At 35.8% G+C, this 18833-nt stretch overlaps 1 protein-coding gene across 3 annotated transcripts in view; it reads right to left on the reverse strand.

The window, feature by feature from the left end:
• Window positions 1-18833, reverse strand: part of HELZ (helicase with zinc finger) — a 90531-nt gene that overhangs the window by 51538 nt on the left and 20160 nt on the right. For 2 of the 3 annotated variants that reach the window (XM_010578605.1, XM_010578604.1), the window contains exons 4-11: window positions 16360-16484; window positions 13787-13843; window positions 12876-12924; window positions 12413-12488; window positions 9201-9399; window positions 8002-8109; window positions 7378-7675; window positions 3719-3986 (exon numbers count right to left, since the gene is read on the reverse strand). In XM_010578605.1, the coding sequence (XP_010576907.1) occupies window positions 3719-3986; window positions 7378-7675; window positions 8002-8109; window positions 9201-9399; window positions 12413-12488; window positions 12876-12924; window positions 13787-13843; window positions 16360-16484 (1180 nt within the window). Of the gene's footprint in view, window positions 1-3718; window positions 3987-7377; window positions 7676-8001; window positions 8110-9200; window positions 9400-12412; window positions 12489-12875; window positions 12925-13774; window positions 13844-16359; window positions 16485-18833 lie in introns of all 3 variants that reach the window. The other variant, XM_010578603.1, reaches the window with a different exon arrangement.

Raw genomic sequence — 18833 nt, forward strand, 5'->3', positions numbered from 1 at the left:
TGTTTTATCCTAATGAACTGGTAATTTATCGTTTAAGCCCTGTAGTGTCAATAATCATAAACCCACAAGAATAAAATCCAACATTTTAGCTCACTTGATAATTAAACCTCTACCAAACCAATCAAAAAAAATTTTTTCGTATCTGGCAAATCATGAGTCTTGCACAAAAACTGCAAGTTTGCCCCCTTGTGGTAATAGTTTCTTCTTTACATAATATGGGTATTAAGTCAGATCCAAATTTCACACTCCTCCGCTCTCAAAAAGCAAGAGATGTCTTCTTACTGAATATGGATTTGTTCGGTTCATCAGTAACCACAAAGGTTACTGCACAAGCTACAATTAAAGCAATGACTCAAAAGCATGTACTTCAGGGAGCACACTAGAATTAAGTGTAATCCTTCCACACGTGCTAAAAACAAACAAAAAAACCCAAACCCCCAAGCTTTCTTCTATACAAGTGCTGCACTATTCCAAAGCAGCTATCAGCAAGTTAGCAACACCTAAAACAGCTCATATCTCATTCACATGATTGTTAAAATACTACATAAAACATTTAACACAGTAACCAAGAGCTCAGCATTATTACTAAGACACAATCACTTGCTATTGTGAATTTATTTTCTTAAAACTTTCCTAAAGTTGAATCTCTATACTGCTGAACATGCATTAGCTCATTCTCAAATTCAGATTTGTAAAAACAGGCTGGAAAACAGTATTATTGCCATTCTGAGACAAGGCACAAGTTGGTGTCTTTGTAAATGACTAAACTGAATCTGCTGAGCTGAAGGGAATCTAAACTTTAGAGATTATCAAGCAATTTCCATTGAGTAAACTGACACCTTCTGGCAAACTGTTAAACTACAAAATCCTCTGAGGATTAGATTTTAAAAAAATCAGAAGCTGCTTCTTTCATCCATTCCTCACCCCTGCTTTGCAGGTTTATACAAAATAAGCTTTTCAGTCAGGCTTATACAAATTGAACCAACAAAAACTGACATCTCCTCCTAAGCACTGCAAAACCCCAGCCTAATTGCAGTGTTAATGAAACTAGCAAAAAAAAAATAATCCTGTACTTCATATTTAAAAACACAGAAATTAAAGAAAGACTTCATAAATCATTAATCCATCCAGTGCCAATGTAAACAATAAACTCCCAAAAGGCAAATAAACCTATTCTGAACAAAGCCCCATATAACAATTTCTTAAAAGTATGTTCAGCACATTTCCTCTTAGATTTATACATGCAGAGTTCAGACAGGGTGTGCAGTGTGACACCTACCTATGAATTGATAAATGTAAGACACAGGAATGACAAAAGCAAATTTATTTTCCATCAGAGCCAGTATTTTAAGTTTTCACAGCCTTGAGGATAAATCTGCTCTATAATTCTAGTAACAGACAGTGTACTGCATGGAAGGAGCTATATGTCACCTCACACACTTTAATGTTCGTACAAGACGACACATAGTAAGTTCTAGCCACTCTAACAATTGTATGCTGGTTTTCTTTTGAATGTCCAAGAGAGAAAGGAAGAGTTTAAAAACCATCAATGGATGTATGTAAGGCAAAACTTTACAAAACCAAACTAGCACATTGATCAGAACATTGTTTTGCTTTTACTTCTAGAATATGTTTGCATTTGGAAATTAGACAGCAGTGGCTCCTTTATTCTAATCTTTATTACTCTATTTTGTGATGTACTCATGTGGAGTAATTTTTATAAATGCCTTTTGAAATATTAGAAAAAACATGATTTAAAAGTAAAGCTCTCTGAGACTATCTAGAATGAACTGCCTTATAACCGAGTTCAAGACTTTTTAAAGCCACTGCAACCTTCATCCAATACTTTTCAGTAGTTCTTCTCAGGTGATCCCACGTGAAGTCTGAAACAGCATTTTCTGAGAAAGTGAGAAATCATCAACATTCTTAAAACCCAACAATTGACTCCAATCTGAACTGCAGACACTCATGTTATTCCAGTCTTGTCATAAGAGACCATGTTGACAACCCTACTACTTTTACAATATACGTACACAAACCCATTAGAGAGCAGCAGCTCATCAACATTTTCACTCACGGCACCACTTCAGAGGTATTACAACCCACTTGCATTTGTATTTCTGGGCCCATTTCTAGGCTTGCAACCCTGAGACTTCACTAGAGAATACGAAGTGTGTGATCTTAGCCACAGAGGATCAGAAAAGTGTGCTAGTTCGAGCCTTGTTGCAATAAAGTGGGTCAGCTACAAGATCAAACGAATATTTCTGTCATCAACACCGTCAAAACAGGAGATTTCCAGAACATTACTAAATCTTACTTTTATTAATCTACCAGATAGGAAAAGACAAGCAATAACTTATCGCTGCACCAAACTGTCCAAAGGGGAAGTGTTACACACAGGATACACTTACTATTCTTTCATTTCTACAGGCATGCTGCTCTTTGGTTTCCTGTGAGGCATGAGTGTAATTCTCATGGTGAAAATTCACTCAGTAAAAATATTGTTTACTTATATATCATATTTCATAATGTTTACTTTAAGCCCACTTTTGTTTTAAAAAGTCTTAGAAAAGTCAGCCTGATTATCAGTATGCATGATGGAGAGTATTTCTGTATGCTGAGAAGTGTTCAAGCATGATTCCTCCGTGTGTTAGATTCCAGCTCAAGAGCAGAGCACAGCAGCGATGAAAGATACGAAGAAAAATAGTTCAAATATACTGCCCTTCATTTGAGAGACAAAAAAGAAATGAAACCATTTTTCTGCTTTAAAAGCATTAGAAATACCACTACTCAATAGCATTTTCTTCCTAAATTCTAGAGAGCTGATTCAGCTGAACTTCTGTAGCTCCAGGAGTGGTTAGTCTTAAAAAGACATTTCTGATTTGGAACTTCAGTAATTCATGGAACTAAATTCGCTACCAAATCAGGTTAAGGGGAAGTTATACCTTTTTGACTTTCCATTCTGAGTAGTGCAACACTTTAAAACTCTTTTGTACCACACGAGTGCAGGCAAAATTTTTAACCACAAATACCAAACTACAGAAAAAAGGCCCCATGAGAGTCTGTACATGGGAAGCTCACATCTTTTTCCTAACTCGGTATTTGTTCATGCAGCTAATCCAGTTTGGTAATACGTACATAACACCTAAAGATAAAACAAAACAAACAATGTATACTATATGCCTTTTATTAGGAACTTTTACTCAGAAGCTGGGTTTCAGCCTATTTAGAGAATAAATATAGTAAAGTCAGCTGCCACATCATCATAAGATCAGAGTTTGATCCACCCACAAGTAAGTGTTTTATACAAAGATTTCATATATTACTTTGCTATAATCTACTTTCACCAAGGAACAAAAATATGATCCTATTATTAATATCTTTTTGTATGGAGAGCCAAAAAACTATAAACAAAAATAATTATTATCCAGACATTAACAAAACATCGTACAACAGCTGTTTAGTGCCTCCAACTGTAAGCAGAGACTGATACATACTATTTGTTTTAAATGAGTTATCAGTAAATTATATTTGTTAAGTGATAGTGACCTTTATCAAAAGTTACTATTTCCAGACTCATATTCAAATTCATTTCAAAGAAACAGGAAGACTTAGTATCTTAGACAAGCATGTAGGTTTAATGAAAAAAGTTGCCATCCTTATTTTAATAGGACAGCAAGAAAAACCTAAGAAATATTTCTACAAAGTTATCACTTACTTGCTAACTTCCTTATACTGCGCTATTTCCTCAATATAAAGGAGGTCATGTAGCCGTGACTGATAGTTGGTCTTGGTCAATGATTTGTCCAGGACAGATTGTGTAAATAGCTGGTCAGCAGACAGAGGGATTTGGTATCTGGTAAGAAGGCTCTTCTCCAATTCAGTAGTTTCATTAGGCTCAAATTCTACAATAGTCTTAGAAGTAGAATCCCAACGCTTAGCTGTGGTTAGTAGCTGTTGCCGTGCATGCATCAGGTATTCAAGATCTGGATGTAGATAAATAATAGGGAAAGGAAGTAAGTTCAAACTCCATACGTGTTTGGTTTTATTATCAAAAAAAAAAAACAAAACAAAAAAACCAAACCCAAAACAAAACACACAACACCCCCCCCAAAATACAAAAAAACACCACCACTACTAAAAATAAACCCATTAGAGATAATGAACTAAATGTAGGTAAGAGTCTCCTCTGCAGACGACAGCTTTAGTAAGTTCATTTCTAGTACTTACCATCCCTACTTTTCAGGCATACACAGAGAGCAAGCAGGCTCTCAAACAATATCAGAAAATAAAATATTCTATAGATAGCAAACAGAATTAATACAGACAAACAAGGAAAGCACTTATATTTTTACAATCACAAGTAACTTTGAAGGACTTGACATTGCAATATGCTTTCAAAGCCTAACTGCAACAACACCTCATTTCAAAAACATAAAGTAGTAAAGAATCTTACAGTATATACTATAAAATGTAGAACATAATAAAAACAAATTCTTAAACTAGCTGGTAAGAAACCATTAAATTTGCAACACCATGAAAGGCTTTAAAAAAAATTCTGCAGTACCGTAACAGGTGTATTCTGCAGACAGTTGCATTATATAGCTAAAGTTAGTTCGCTAGGCAAAACTTTGGAAATGTAACCTAACATTATATAAAGTTAGAAAATGAAAAAGAAATTAATTTTTTGGCATACCCTAATTTCAGGGACCACATAGCTTAAATGAGAAACAGAAGACCAAGCACTGTCTACATCCATCCATTAACACCACAAAACCACTATGACAACAGTGCATCAGTTAACAGAATTGCAGTTAAACTGCAGTGCTGAAAATATTTGGCATTTATAGTGAAGCACTGGTATCTTAATGTATTATCTCCAAGTAAGATTTAAGACGGGTATCCAGGGTATCACACCAACGCTGAAAAATGTGCAAAAAAGACATTTTCAAACTCACATTAAATACTTAACATCATCTTCACTGTCTTTATTCTAAATAGAAGGAAAACAGCTTTTTCCTCCAGCAAAAGAAATGGCAGTTCAGCTTGACTATGACTACAGGAACACAGCTTATCTTACTTGCTAATCTCATGTGTTCACTAAGAAGCCACAATTAAGTATCTACCTCGAGCCGGAACCATATTAGTAGCTACAGCTGCATGGCAAGAAAAAGTCCATGTTTGTGTGGTTTCTAGGTTTTAAATCATGTCACCATAAACAAAGCTTTCTCTGGTACTAACCATACCACAGATCACAAAAGCTCAGTAATTATGCTGGGCTTGGGTCCTTGTTTGCTAGAAAGACAGCCATTTAATTCCCAGCACTGGAGAGGCTTCCACTGGAAGCCTGACATAAACAGTTCCCGGCACAGACTGCGCACATGGTGACCCTTTCTTAAAAGAGCATTTTGTACATCCTCAGTGCACAGAAAACTTCTCTTAGTTCTCTTTTTCCTTAGCAAATAATGATTTCACAATGCATAATGGAACCTCCTCCATTAAAATATTTTAATGTTGACCTTTCTTTCCTGCCTAGATACCTAGACAGGACGCTGAATTACATGCAAATGTAGAGACCTCAAGCATCTTTCTGTTTGAAAAGCACTTCCATGAGATCCCAATTCATTTATACCAAAAGTAAAAGAAACAACAGAATTGGACACACATCCAACATAGTTATCCCTTTCACTTGCCTGCTTACACACTTCTTAGATTACCTTAGCAAAAAGCCCCGGATATTGTACTTACATTTATCTGTAAAGCACCTAGCACTCTTTTCATTTGAAATAAGCATTAGTAACAACCTGCTTGAAGACTTCAGCATCCCTCTGCACACAGACAAGCAATGTGTGAAAAGGAAGTATCAGTAACTAATGCTAGAAAGTACCATCTCAACTTTATCCATCACTTTCACATGGACTTGAATTGGCTCTTCCTTGTATCGCTTTGGTTAGCGGTTAGTTTAAGCCAACAAGGACCCAAGACCATAGACTGATTTGACAGTAACTCTGACTTTGCCAACAAGTTATGGCTTGGTTCTCTTGATCTTAAACAGGTTTACAGTAAAAGGACACCTGTTCTCCACAAACTCAATGTCTAAGAAGCCTGTCAGCTGTAATTATCCACATTGTTACATGGAGATCATATAATAGTTCCTGAAAAGACCATAGCCTTGCTTCTAAGCATAGTTTCTCGTTCACAATGCAATATTCTCTGCTTCAAGAGACATTACAACTTGTACAGTCTTCCTGCTCTTGCCTACAAGTACTTGGGTCATCCGGAAAGTTCACTATCTTTCGTATTTGCTATTTATGGTTTCTTTTTGTTAACGTTGCAAATGTTAACCTGTTATATGAAAATAAAGGCCAGGAACAGAAAACTGCTATTTTCTTAGTTTCATCTTTTTTCCTTCGTTTTCCTTTTTCTTCCTCCTGCTGACAACCCAGTGCTACAATTCTGCTTCTTTGCTGTTTGTATCTCTCAAATTTTCCATAAAAAATTACCATACTCTATCCCACCCCCTTGCTTGCTGCCAAGTGAGTGACCTATATTTAGCTCTCTTAATCTTTTAACGACAAGTCAAGTGCTTCCTTCTTTTCTGCACCTCTTCGAACATCTTTCAATTTGTTGACATCTTTCTGATAATGAGTTATTATTTCAGGTTTGAACTGAGAGGCACAGACCAGATTCATAAACAGAATACAACCCTTACAGTAACATGTAGTTAATTATTTTTTTTACTTGAACACGCACAGAAATAGTTACACTTTCTTTACATTTTCAAAATTTATGTCAACAGCAATTCATTGAGTTACAAGCCTATACTTTGCCTCTTGCCTTTGACAACCCTAGTCAGTTATTGCAAGGGGAGAAGAGAAAAAAAAACAAAACAAAACAAAAAAACACAAAACAGACAAACAAACCAACCACAAAAACAACCAACTTCTCAGACAGTCTGCTTTAATCAATGAATGAATTACCAGGTGTATTCTTACACAGAAACACTTCATCTCTCTACTGACCTTTTCTATGTGCTTAACATCTTCATCAATACAAGAACTATTATAAAAACATAAAGATACTTTAACTTCCAGTGCTGCCTTCAGACACATCCCAAACTAGAAACTCCCAGCATTTTGGCAAGATTTAGGAGCCATATCCCAACACCGAGTAATAGTCATACTCCAGTTATCTGCTTTCAGACCCTCTGAAGCTTTTGTCCCCTATTTATATTCATATATATGATGAACATAACATACAGTAAAAGACATTCATTAGCTGTAAATACAGATGCTGTTCTGCCCAAAAATGTGAAAAGGAAAGAGATGGCATGAAAGATTTCCACTATTCCAAAAAAAAAAATTTTTAATACATTACCTTCAGTTGAAGCAGCATCAATCATTACTCGTTGCATGAGGACCGGTTCTAATCCAAAGTCAAACACAACAGTTTGGCGAAAAGTTCCAAAGATTTCTGTGTTAAAGGCTATACTGACTTTGTATATATAATGATCTATTCCGTTCTGGACCATCTTTCCTCCTATCCATTCCTGACAGTTTTCTGGAACTTCTTGTGATACCTGGGTAGTGCTGTCTCCAGCAGATATTGCAACTATACTAAAATGTGGACGATGGGCATCATAAAGCAATGCCACTCGATACAGCATTCTTGCAGGCTATAAAAAAAAAATGCAAAGGTTGAAATGAGAGTATGTTGGAGAACTGAAATTATTTCAGAAATATCTTCATTTGCAATCAGATAGTAAGAACTTATAAGAACTCTCAACTTCTCAGAGCAGGCACAAGTCCTGCCCACTTTCCAGAAATCTGGATACATAATCGCCAGAGCTGCTGGGAAAAGAGAGAGAGAGAGAGAGAAGGGATGGTGCTAGGAAGTTTCTCTATTTTAAGAACAATTATGCAATTGAAATCTTAATCGTAAAAGGTTATGGGCTGCATTCTAGTTATTACTGACTCACTTTCGAAAGATAAGTAGTCCTACCTTACAAGTGAGAGCAAATGTCCATGTCTGATGAGACTTTTTGGTGGTGACAGTTACTGATAGCTCAGGATTATGTTCTACTCTCACTCCTTCTACACATTCACTAAGCTAGATTAAAAGAAAAAGATAACATTAAACTTCCACAGGCAGTATCAAAATAAAAACATTCAGGAAAAGGTAGTATTTTTTAACAGAAAGTGGAAAGAATGGTTTCCTAGACTGTGCACGATTGATGCAAGTCCTGCGCAGGAATTAATGAAAATACGTGCTAATTCAGAGAGACAAGCAAGCCAAATCTAGTAGATCATACTGTGTAAGTGAAGAATATAACCATTTAAGGACGATTAACCACAGGACTTGATTTTCAAAAACCAACTTAATTGTAAATGTGTCAAGTAGAACATGAGTTCATTTGGAAAGAAGGATCTGATACAACGAGGCCCAAAAACTGCATTTCCAGAAGATCCCAGATCTCACTGACATCAATGAGACTACTAGAGACACCAGGAAACTAGAATCAGGCTTTCTACTCATTAATGTGTTTTGCAGAAAGTCCACTCTTCCCAGATTTTAATCAACAATAGATGGACCGAAAACTCCTTAGGGTCAGTGGTAAGTCGAGCTGGTCGAATGCCGCAAAAACATTCTTTGGAATTCCAAAAAACAGCTGCTAAGTTTGATCATATCCATATCCCACACTCTTCAGTATTCAAACTTTTTTGAACATTTGGGGGATTGGCTGTTCTTCATACAAGTGCCTGCAGCTGCAGGCAAAGAAAAGGAGCCATGCACAAACAAGAATATTCTCCACTAAGTTGTGAAAGCTTCGCCATTTATTGTTCTCCAGTTTAAAAGTTCTGCCACCTAGTCAAGGAACAGGAACAATACCATGAGACTTGGCTGACCCATCCTGGACTGGGAATAGTAAATATGCAAAATTAACAAGCTGTGATTAACCCACAAGCTGTAATTCACAGACTCTACTGAATTCCTGAAAAGAACAAGTACATTTGCAGAAATCAGTCTAAGTCTCTGGTATCTTTGCAAGAAGACATAGGGCAGGATGGAAAGGGGAGCAAATTGGTTGGACAATTTCTTGGTAAGGAGTAATTCGACCAGCTCTGATAGTAAGGGCCAAAAACAGGCTCATCTGTTAGTTTTAAATATAAGCACATAGGAAAGTAGTATATTTTCCTTACCACTTTCTCAGGAGATAACGAATTCATCCATTTCTCAATCAAGGTTTCCATATAACTGCCCGAACATTGTTTGTTTTCCTTCTGCTGTTTTAATCTGATCAAGCGGGAAGCATATCGTTTTTGCCATTCTGTTAGCTCTTCCTGGGAATGTGCTGAAGTACACTGTGCACCGTACCTGCAGATCCCTTGCTCTAAAAATCTACATAAAATAGGAAAAACGATTATGCCTTGAACTTTTCGCTCTCCAATTAAAAAAAGAAATTTATCAAAATTTTACTTTTAAAGCCAGAAGGACATTCTTTAAGTCTCTCTCACAGAACTAAAGGAGTTTAGTCCATGTGAACCGATTTGGAAATATATACATGTACATGGCATTTTGTAAGAGAGGCAGCAGCCTCTCTTACTGCAAAGTCCAGAAAAGTATATCAAATTTCTTTGAAACCTAGGGGGACAGAAGTCTTCTTAAGAAATTTCCAGCTTCAAAGAAGAAAGAATCAAGTGTCTGTACAGCAACAACACAATGAGATCATGGATCACCCCTGAAATAACTATGCACTGTATTAATATGAATAAAACACTGTTATTCATGGGCAAAGGGAAGATACAGCATAATTTCCTCCAATAGTTACGTTACTAGCTGATAAATACTCATTCAGCAGTTTTTCCTGGAGCAACACTGACATCACATGGTCCTTTCTGCTAAATACACCTACACAGAAATCATCTCTCAAGGAAAAGGTTTAATCCTCTTCTTTGTAAATGGTGGATCCATCTAAAAGGATCTATTTTTGCAGAGGTTAAGGATTTGTTGAAGTAGGACATTTTTCATTTAATGGCATGTGCTGATGCATCAAAATTAATGATATTCCAAATGCGTGTATACAATTTAAGCTTTCTAGTTCTCAGAATTTACTGCAAGCCTGGGCAAATGCCTGTATAACTTGGGAACTATTTTTATAATTAAACTTTGTATTAAACTTATAAAACACAAGGCAGTAGCTGCACCTTCATCATTTTTCAAAACTGAAGCACTTAAAAAATAGATGACAAAATCAAGAATAAAATGGGGGGTGGGTAAGTTCTGAAGGTACTAAGAAAGTATTGGATACACAGAATAAACATCAGGACAGGAGACTGGTTTTTTTGTTGTTTTGCATAAGAATGCTATAAAGAGTTGATGTAAGCATCACATTTACTACAAATAAAGCCAGACAGGCTAATCTCTGTCAGGATATTAAGTTTATAGAAACTCTGTAAACATAGCTATATTTTAATTTCATGTGGATATCTATGTATATACTTATATTAAGAATCTCTTCCTACAGTGATGAGTTACTGTAAAAAAGAAAGGATGCACCAAGACTAAATTAATACAGCAAGTCAGGACTCCACATCATTGGTGAACACAGCAGAAGGGGATCAGTGACTGAATAACCTTTCCATAGTAAATGTATTACGTAATGTAATGTGAATTAGAATGTGAACTTTGAGCTATGTGACAAAAGTAACACCTGACTATGACATGAAAACCTCGTAGCAAAAGTACCTGGATATCTAGGCCACACTTGTATCAGCAGTTGTAATTTGACTTAGCATACACTTTTCCTTTAAGAAAAGTTTAAGTATTTAAAGGTTTGAGTGCCCAAACTGTAAATAAAATAAGCATGATATATATCACAATGTTATTAAAGGCCTTCTCAAGCTATATTCCTTAATATATTTTAAATGAAAATATTTTTCTTGGCAGTCAATTTCAGTATTTTTATTGTAAATTTTCCAATTCACCATTGCATTAGAATGCTAAAGTACAATTATGATTTTCATGGCCCAAAGTAGATGGAGTGCAAGCATAAAAAATTGTTGACCTGTTCTTATTAGCTACATAGCAGATTTAAAATCAAGTGGTTTTCCTTTCCATTATTTAACAGGAAAGCATATTACTTTAAAATTTGTCATCATTATGCAAGTTTTCCAACTTCTCATTGTTCATACTTTTAACAGACACTTTCTTTCTAATTTTTAGTTTAATACCTCCTGCAATTCCATAGCTTCATTATCTAGAATAAATATGCTGTACTCCTACTGCTTTATGGCATACAGGGGAAAAATAAACCACAGCTTCAAAAATTTGTATTCAGTACCTGTAACTGCCTCCTCATAAGGAACTAAAAATCTTTAGTCCATGGTCAGAATGATACTGTTCATATGGATTTGCTGAGTAAGGCACATCCTTCTCATCGTAAGGGTTAACAGTGTGCATAAAGCTAATTACAGCGTTAGTGGAAAAATGTTTCAGAGCAATGGCTGGAAACATAGCATAGATGTTACTCAACAGAAAATCATAGTGAGCTAAAAACTGTAAATATCTGCTTTTTAAAAATTGCTGAATATGCACCAGATATGATAAAAGTCAACAAGAGTTGCCAAGATTTAGCATCTCTAGAAAATCATGCCAAAAGTAGCTCAAATTCAGCTATTAAGTCATGTCATTTAAAAAGCAGGTCAGATTCCTGCTCATATTTTTAAAATAATTTATTTGCATCAGTTACATATATGGCAGAATGAAGTGCATAATGATGGTTCCTCCCCATATATATTAGTACAATTTTACGTAAGTAATGACAATTAACACCACAAACTACAGGCAATATTGAGTAGACAACTGAAAAAGACAAGGAGGAGAAACTCCAATACAAGCCATTGGATCTTCAGCAAGGCAATCCACCTCTGTGTATTTGAGCTTATGCAAAATGGAAATAATGAAATCCAGAGGGAAATTTTACAAATTTTTTTTATCCAAAGACAAAGCCCATCTATCAACAAAGCCCATTATATCTGAAGGCATGCACCCTATCTGCTGTCAAAGCACACCTCACTGTGCTTCAGTTTGCTAACACTGTTGTCTGTGGAAACTTTTCACATCTCTGAAATTATACAAATTAGAAAACGTAAGGGAAAAAGACAGATGTTGACTTGTTGCTAGAAAAATGCTCCTCAAACCACTTCCTTATAAAATGGAATCACTAGCTCCATTTTCATAAACTGAAGTGCTTCTGGATAAACTGACCCTTCCAAAAATCTGTGAACAAATCAACTCCTGTTCTAACAAGTACCTTCATTTTCCTGACCTCTTAATCATTCTATCAGCAGCTAAATAAAAGAGGAAACATTATGATCCCTTGGAGGATGTTGATATAAAGCAATAACTTTACCTTTTACATAGCGTATATTCTTCACTGCTTGTGACTCCCCTGGGTGGTGGGCGGAACTGCCAGCCATCCCGGGACCCTGCAGAGTAGTCAAAACTTAGGTCATGTTTCTAATTGCCAAGTACTTCTGAGTCAGATAGTAACTGTCCAGGGAACCATATCTCTAAACATCAACCCAAAGTGTATTTGTACACAAGCAAAATTATCCACCAAAAATTTATTTAGAACAAAGGTCAGTTTCAAACAATTTGTAGAATGGAGCAGGCTCTGATACAGCTCTTTGACCAATAAATAGAAACTTCTGTCTCCAAATTCAATGATGAGATAATTCTACTTCAGTCCCTGGGGCTCATCATAATAGCCAAGCCCCTTTTTTGCTTTTTGACTACTATGCAGTCCTGAGCATCCAGCACAATCCAAGTCTTCTTGCTACAAAATGAAGTAGCTTTAGAATTGAGTTACATACCTTCTTCTAAATCTTCTACATGATATCCTGATGTTACTTTACCAGCTGCCTACAGTTATTAAAAAAAAAAAAAAACCAAACACACAATTATAAAGGAACACAAAACAATTTCATCAACAAGAACTGCTTTGGCTTCTTTGCTGTCAAGACGTGTTTTAGAAAAACCAATACAAAAATATTAATCAGAAGTCTGAAACCACTTCTAATGACAAACATGAATTTCACATTAACCTAACAACTGGACTGCAGCCGTTGATAAATGGAATTCTGACGGGAACACTGAGTCCACTCATTGTTAGAAGAAAATTTTAGAGATTTTTACAAGACCAAATTCCACCCTGTGATCATTTTATTGTGGACTGCAGTGAAGTTTTTAAAAGGCCAAAAGTCTAAACTCTTATCAAGATGTCTTTCAGCTTTAAAATCTACATGAAAAATAAAGCCCAAATCAATGACAAACCATAAGGAAAATTAAAACAAAACAAACAAACAAACAAAAAGAAGTGGCAATTTAATCAACAGATATGACAGGTTAACCTCTAATACAAAAAAGGTGACTGAGAAGGCCTTATATTTGTTAACCAATTTCTTAAGTCATGTTTATTACTTCAGAATAATTTCCAACAGAGAAAAATACAATAAATAAATAATATAGATCTAAATGCTTTGAATTCTTTCTACTTGCTACTTCAAGAGAGTAGCATCTTTCTCTATTTTCTCATACATCATGCAAGGTTGTGATCAAAGGCTCCTGAATAGGTAGGTGGTAAAGACTGAAAGACCAGTGGAAACAATAATGTTTGAACCAGTGGGTTCCTAGTGAGCCCGGATCTCCTGGGACACATGAAAACAAGCCTTTCAGCTGTTTCAGGTACTGCTCATTATTTTCCCAATAATACGTTCGTTATTACCTCTGTTTCAGCAAGAAGTGTTTTCAGTCGTGTCAGATCTTTAGTTACCATCCCGTTCTGGGGGGAGAAAGAATATTAATACATCAAACACATAAACCTTCACATGCATTAAATCACAGCAACTAAATTCATTTCCCCCCGCACCACCACCAAGGTGAAGGGCAAGAAGGAAAAATGAGTTTGACTTACAATGCACAACTTAAGATGACATACTACATAACACTGAGCAAACATTACAGTGAAAAAGGGAATTCTACACCGGCCAAAACCAGCACTAGATTTACAGCAAGTATCAATACAGGACAATGCACAAGAGCAGCATATGTAGAGAACAACTTGGGGAAAAATATTTACGAAGTTTAGCTGCTACTCAAGACAAATATCAATAGCTACAATACTTATTGATTGCTATCCTCCAGAACAGTACTCTGCGTGCACAGTAGTCATGGGGGCACTACAGCCCAATGGACAAGGACTCAGGAGATCTATGCTCTATTATCAGCTTGGCGACTGGCATGCTGGGTGACCTCAGGCAAGTCACTTCACCTCTCCATACCTCAGCTTCCCATGTGCAAAATGGGGACAGTCATACTGACCGTCTTCACAGAGCACTTTGTGAGCTACTGATGAAAAGCACTATACAGGAGCCATATGCTTTGGTTACTGAAACACTTCGGCTCTAAAGGAATTAATGTAATAAACTTTCATTACTGTTGCAGTGATGGATTCATTTCTTCTTAAGGATCTAATTTACAGATTACTAATTTCTACAGTTTCATAACTTTCTGCTCTGATGTAGACAATGTACTTTTGGGGAGTTTTCCCTAAAAAGAAAAGATTAGCCATGCAACTAAAAATAACTGTATATTCAAGTACATCTGAAGTAAAAATCTTTCAAAATTGAACTTATCTGAAATATATAGCTAAGTGTAACAATTTCACACTCATGTAAGTTGAAACTTTGGTTAAAGGAACCCAGACCTGTGGTTTTTATTTCAATAATCTCTTGCAGAAATTTAATTAAGTGCAACTACATTTGTTAGAATTCTCCACGTTTTGACTATGCTATTGAGCAGCAGCAATTACTCTCTTTGCTGAAAACTTAACACACTCAACAATTCTCACACTTAGGTTTTTTCAAAAATTATTTTTCACTTCAGCAGAAGGCTGCAAATTGAACCTGTTGAGCTTAAACATATTAAGAGCGTAAAAATGTTACCAAGAATCATTTTCTTAAGTCACTGGGGAGGAAACTGGATGGATTCCAATTCTTCAATAAATTCATTCCAAAACTTTGTTTCATTTCTTCTCAGACAACAGCATAAGTCAGTAAATCAGCCAATTTTAATATTCCTACCGAAAACAACTGTGTCTAACAACCTAAAGCTTGTAAAAACCTCTCAAACTCTACTTTGAGACAACACTCTGGAATTATATATGAAGCTACCTTTATTTGCACACCAATAGCTCAAAACAAGGGCACTGTATATTTCCTGCGATAAGGAGCTTTTGGCTATTTTACTAATTTTTCCTGAAGGCAAGCTTCCTTCAGCCTCACCAGGAATTTTTCAATGAAACATTTTTTCATTAGAAAACGCCAGCTAAACAAAGAAAAAAACCTCCTCTTTATGTAAAAATAGCCAATGGCAGGGCGGAAGGGAATTCAGGATATACACCAGACAGACAAACAGAACTCCCTCTCGAAAACAACCTACTGATTAAGTTAAGCACCAAGATATAGGAGACATGATCCAATTTCAAGGTAACAGATTCTCCTACAACAGTTTCTGATGTCACTTACACATTCCTCATGGTCTGACCAGAGGTGCTCTTGTCTGTGCTATGACCACATTTCTGGATTTAGCATCACCACCAGTTCATGGTGATGAACTGCATGCTATTTAATCTCGATTACAGAAATAAAAAGGACACTATGCTTTGCAGACTTATATATGTCCCTAATTTTCCCCATATGAGTAGTCCCGTAAGACTCAGAACAGTTACTTACATGTATGGGGTTAAAAGCATCTTTGCAAGTTTTGACAGTTCAAGGGTAAAATAGAAGCTTTGAACTCAAACCTTTATCTTCACCTTGAAATGCAAAGCTTTTTTTTTTTTCCTGAAAAGCTTTTCATGCTGTCTTACAACTTATCATAGGCCAGTTATTTAGAAGTCCTATCAGTTATTTTTCTGCTTTAATGGCTAAACTTCCTGAAGTACATACAAAATGGTGTCAGGTGCAACTTAAAAAAAGTAAGCAAAAGTTTGAGATTTACATTATTCTAGTCAATGGCACAAATATGCAAATTCTTTTGCATTCCCTGAGGATTCAGAGCCAACAACAAAAAAACTTTTCAAAATCGTAACAACTCTGAAACACTGGTAATGCAACAACCTAGGTATCTTGATGACATGCGTGCCCATACACTTATCTTTGCCTTTTTCATGCAAATCATTTTTGTTGCAACCTGCCAGTCAAACATATGGTCAAAAGTTTGTTATTAAACACATTTTAAAAAAAGGAAATAGAAAACTGCTTTTTAAATTATGTAGATTGCAGCAAACCCACTTACCAGTGATTCACCCATCAGTGATTTGGAAAGAACATTAGACACAATTTGCAGCTTCCCTTTAAGATGCATGCAGCAAAGCACTGCACGGAAAGATCCATCTCCCTTGGCCAGCCCCTCTCCCAGCACTGCAACACAAATCAGCAATTATTGGCTTCATCACAGTATGTATTTAAATAAACTATATACAGTTTTCCTTCACCTTTAACGTGAAAATAAAGTCTGAAACTTGGGTTGAATCCATGGCTTCTTGGAAAGACAAGTCTTGGATGTAAAGGAAAAATTACTTGCTCTTGTCCAATATTAACTTGAAACTTGTCTCCCACCAGCTAAGAAATGCTGTACACAAGCTCAAAAAAGGTTGAAATGTTTACATGCTAAAATAGACAAAAATTAAATATAGGAAAGGTAAATTCAAATATCTGACACAGACACAAAGGACCTCCTCTTCACAGTAAGGGTAAGGAAAAAAAAAGCAACCAACAACCTCTCAGTAACACAAACATGCTCAGGAAGATCCATTCATGCTCACAAAAAGCATGCCCTGTCGTTTCCAAATATAGCTAACCTCCTCGTGGTCAATTCCTGCTACTTTAAAAGGGCTTTTATTCACTTATGCTGTAAAGTGCAGGGGCATAGGAACGATTGTTTGAGTACAGAAATTTACAGGCTCCATGTAACAGAAAACTTTCCTAATGCTTTCTAGCACTGGATCAGATAGCTAGCCACACAGACACTTTCATTGACACTTCCAATAGTGAAAGGATTTATTTCACGATATATACGTGCTTCAGACAAGCAGGAACAACACTTAATCATATAAATATTACCTGTCCAATAAACGAAATGCCAGAGACTAAAAAGCTAGTAAGCTTAGCATGTGAGTTGAAAAGAAGGCTGGACAGTTGTTTAAAATTACAGAATTATAACATATATTACTGTTAGTGCAGGCAACATCAACATCTGTGTTGATACTGCTACTCATGCAGATGCAAACAGCTCCTGTTAGTGCTACAGGAATTTTACATTCACCACAGATTCAGGATTACATTTTTGAATAATAAATCAAAAGTCCTCACTCAACAGACGTTCACATGGTTAACAGAAATTGCATGAAAGACTAAAGAAAAAAATAGTCCCACAAAACATTTACATAAAAACAACTAGACATCCCTTCAAAATGAAATGGTAACTAAATCCTGTTTATAGTCTGAATTCACTACTCTGATGATACTGACCACATTTCCAAAAATAGAGCTTACTTCCCAAATCAGAAGCAGCAGTGCCAGAAATAGCTTTAACATGTCTGACAGTTTGCTATTTTAACCTCAAAGATTAGATGTCCAATTATATTTCATATCATTAACTGCATAATATCACCAAGCTAAAACATACAGTTGCACATAAAAAGTTACACTACATTAACTAGTAACTTTTGGTAAAGATTTGTGGAATAATTTAACAGATTGTAAGTTATCATCATTCCTTGTAACAGTGTAAGCAGCATACTATGAAGAACATGTATTTCTCCAGCTATTCCAAACTGTACTTATCATTCAGGTTAAAATAAAACACTGTCATAGGTATGCAACATGTCAAGTCTTGTAAAAGGCAGAACAGCAGCTTGAATAAAACTTTGGCTATTAAATTGTGAGTATCAAGGAAGTGTGAGTATCAGGTAGTCCATACTGAGGTTGTTTCTTCCCAAGGATATTTCAAACAAAACTAAAACTAAGACCTTTCAGGATCATAAATGCAGATACTCTAAACTGTCAGATGCTGGGCTACAATTGATAACAGCACATCATGAGGAACCACAAACAAATACTTCATTCATATAGTCATAAAAATACAAGGGGTGTATACAAATATATATAGACACACACACAATATTTTTATATACATACATAAATATGGCATCAATAAGTTGAAAAATGTCCTTAGTTTTAGATCTGGAGAAAATATTTGCAGAACATGCTGACATGAATTAAGGAAATAATATTAAACTGGACACTATTTCTTTGTTATTAATATACATTTGAAACCTGTTTTCTCTACTAAAAAAAAAAAAAAAAAGTAGAGATCAGCGCTCCTATTCCACCCACTCCTATGCCCGTCCAGTGAGAGAAGAAAAATAGTTAACATGACAGTTCCTTTGAGATACTGGTAACTGACACATATGCCAAGACAAAGTTTCACAAATGAATGTCACCCATCTACGCCTATGACAAACCCATCAAATCTCATCAATGAGAAAGATATTCATTAAACAGCATTCTCCCTCCTACCTCCTTTAACCATCATTCATCTTTCCATATGTGTCTCTCTCGCTTTTATTTGCCATCATGAAAGACAACTGTGAGGTTAGTCAGAATATTACACCCTTCGCATATACCAACATTTAAAAGAAGCAGCTTTAAAAAAAAAATCCAGATTATTTAAGAATGTTCAGCCTTTTTACATTTGTTAAACTTTCA

This window comes from Haliaeetus leucocephalus, unplaced genomic scaffold, assembly GCF_000737465.1.
Source record: "Haliaeetus leucocephalus isolate CR32 unplaced genomic scaffold, Haliaeetus_leucocephalus-4.0 Scaffold646, whole genome shotgun sequence".
Lineage (NCBI taxonomy): Eukaryota > Metazoa > Chordata > Aves > Accipitriformes > Accipitridae > Haliaeetus > Haliaeetus leucocephalus.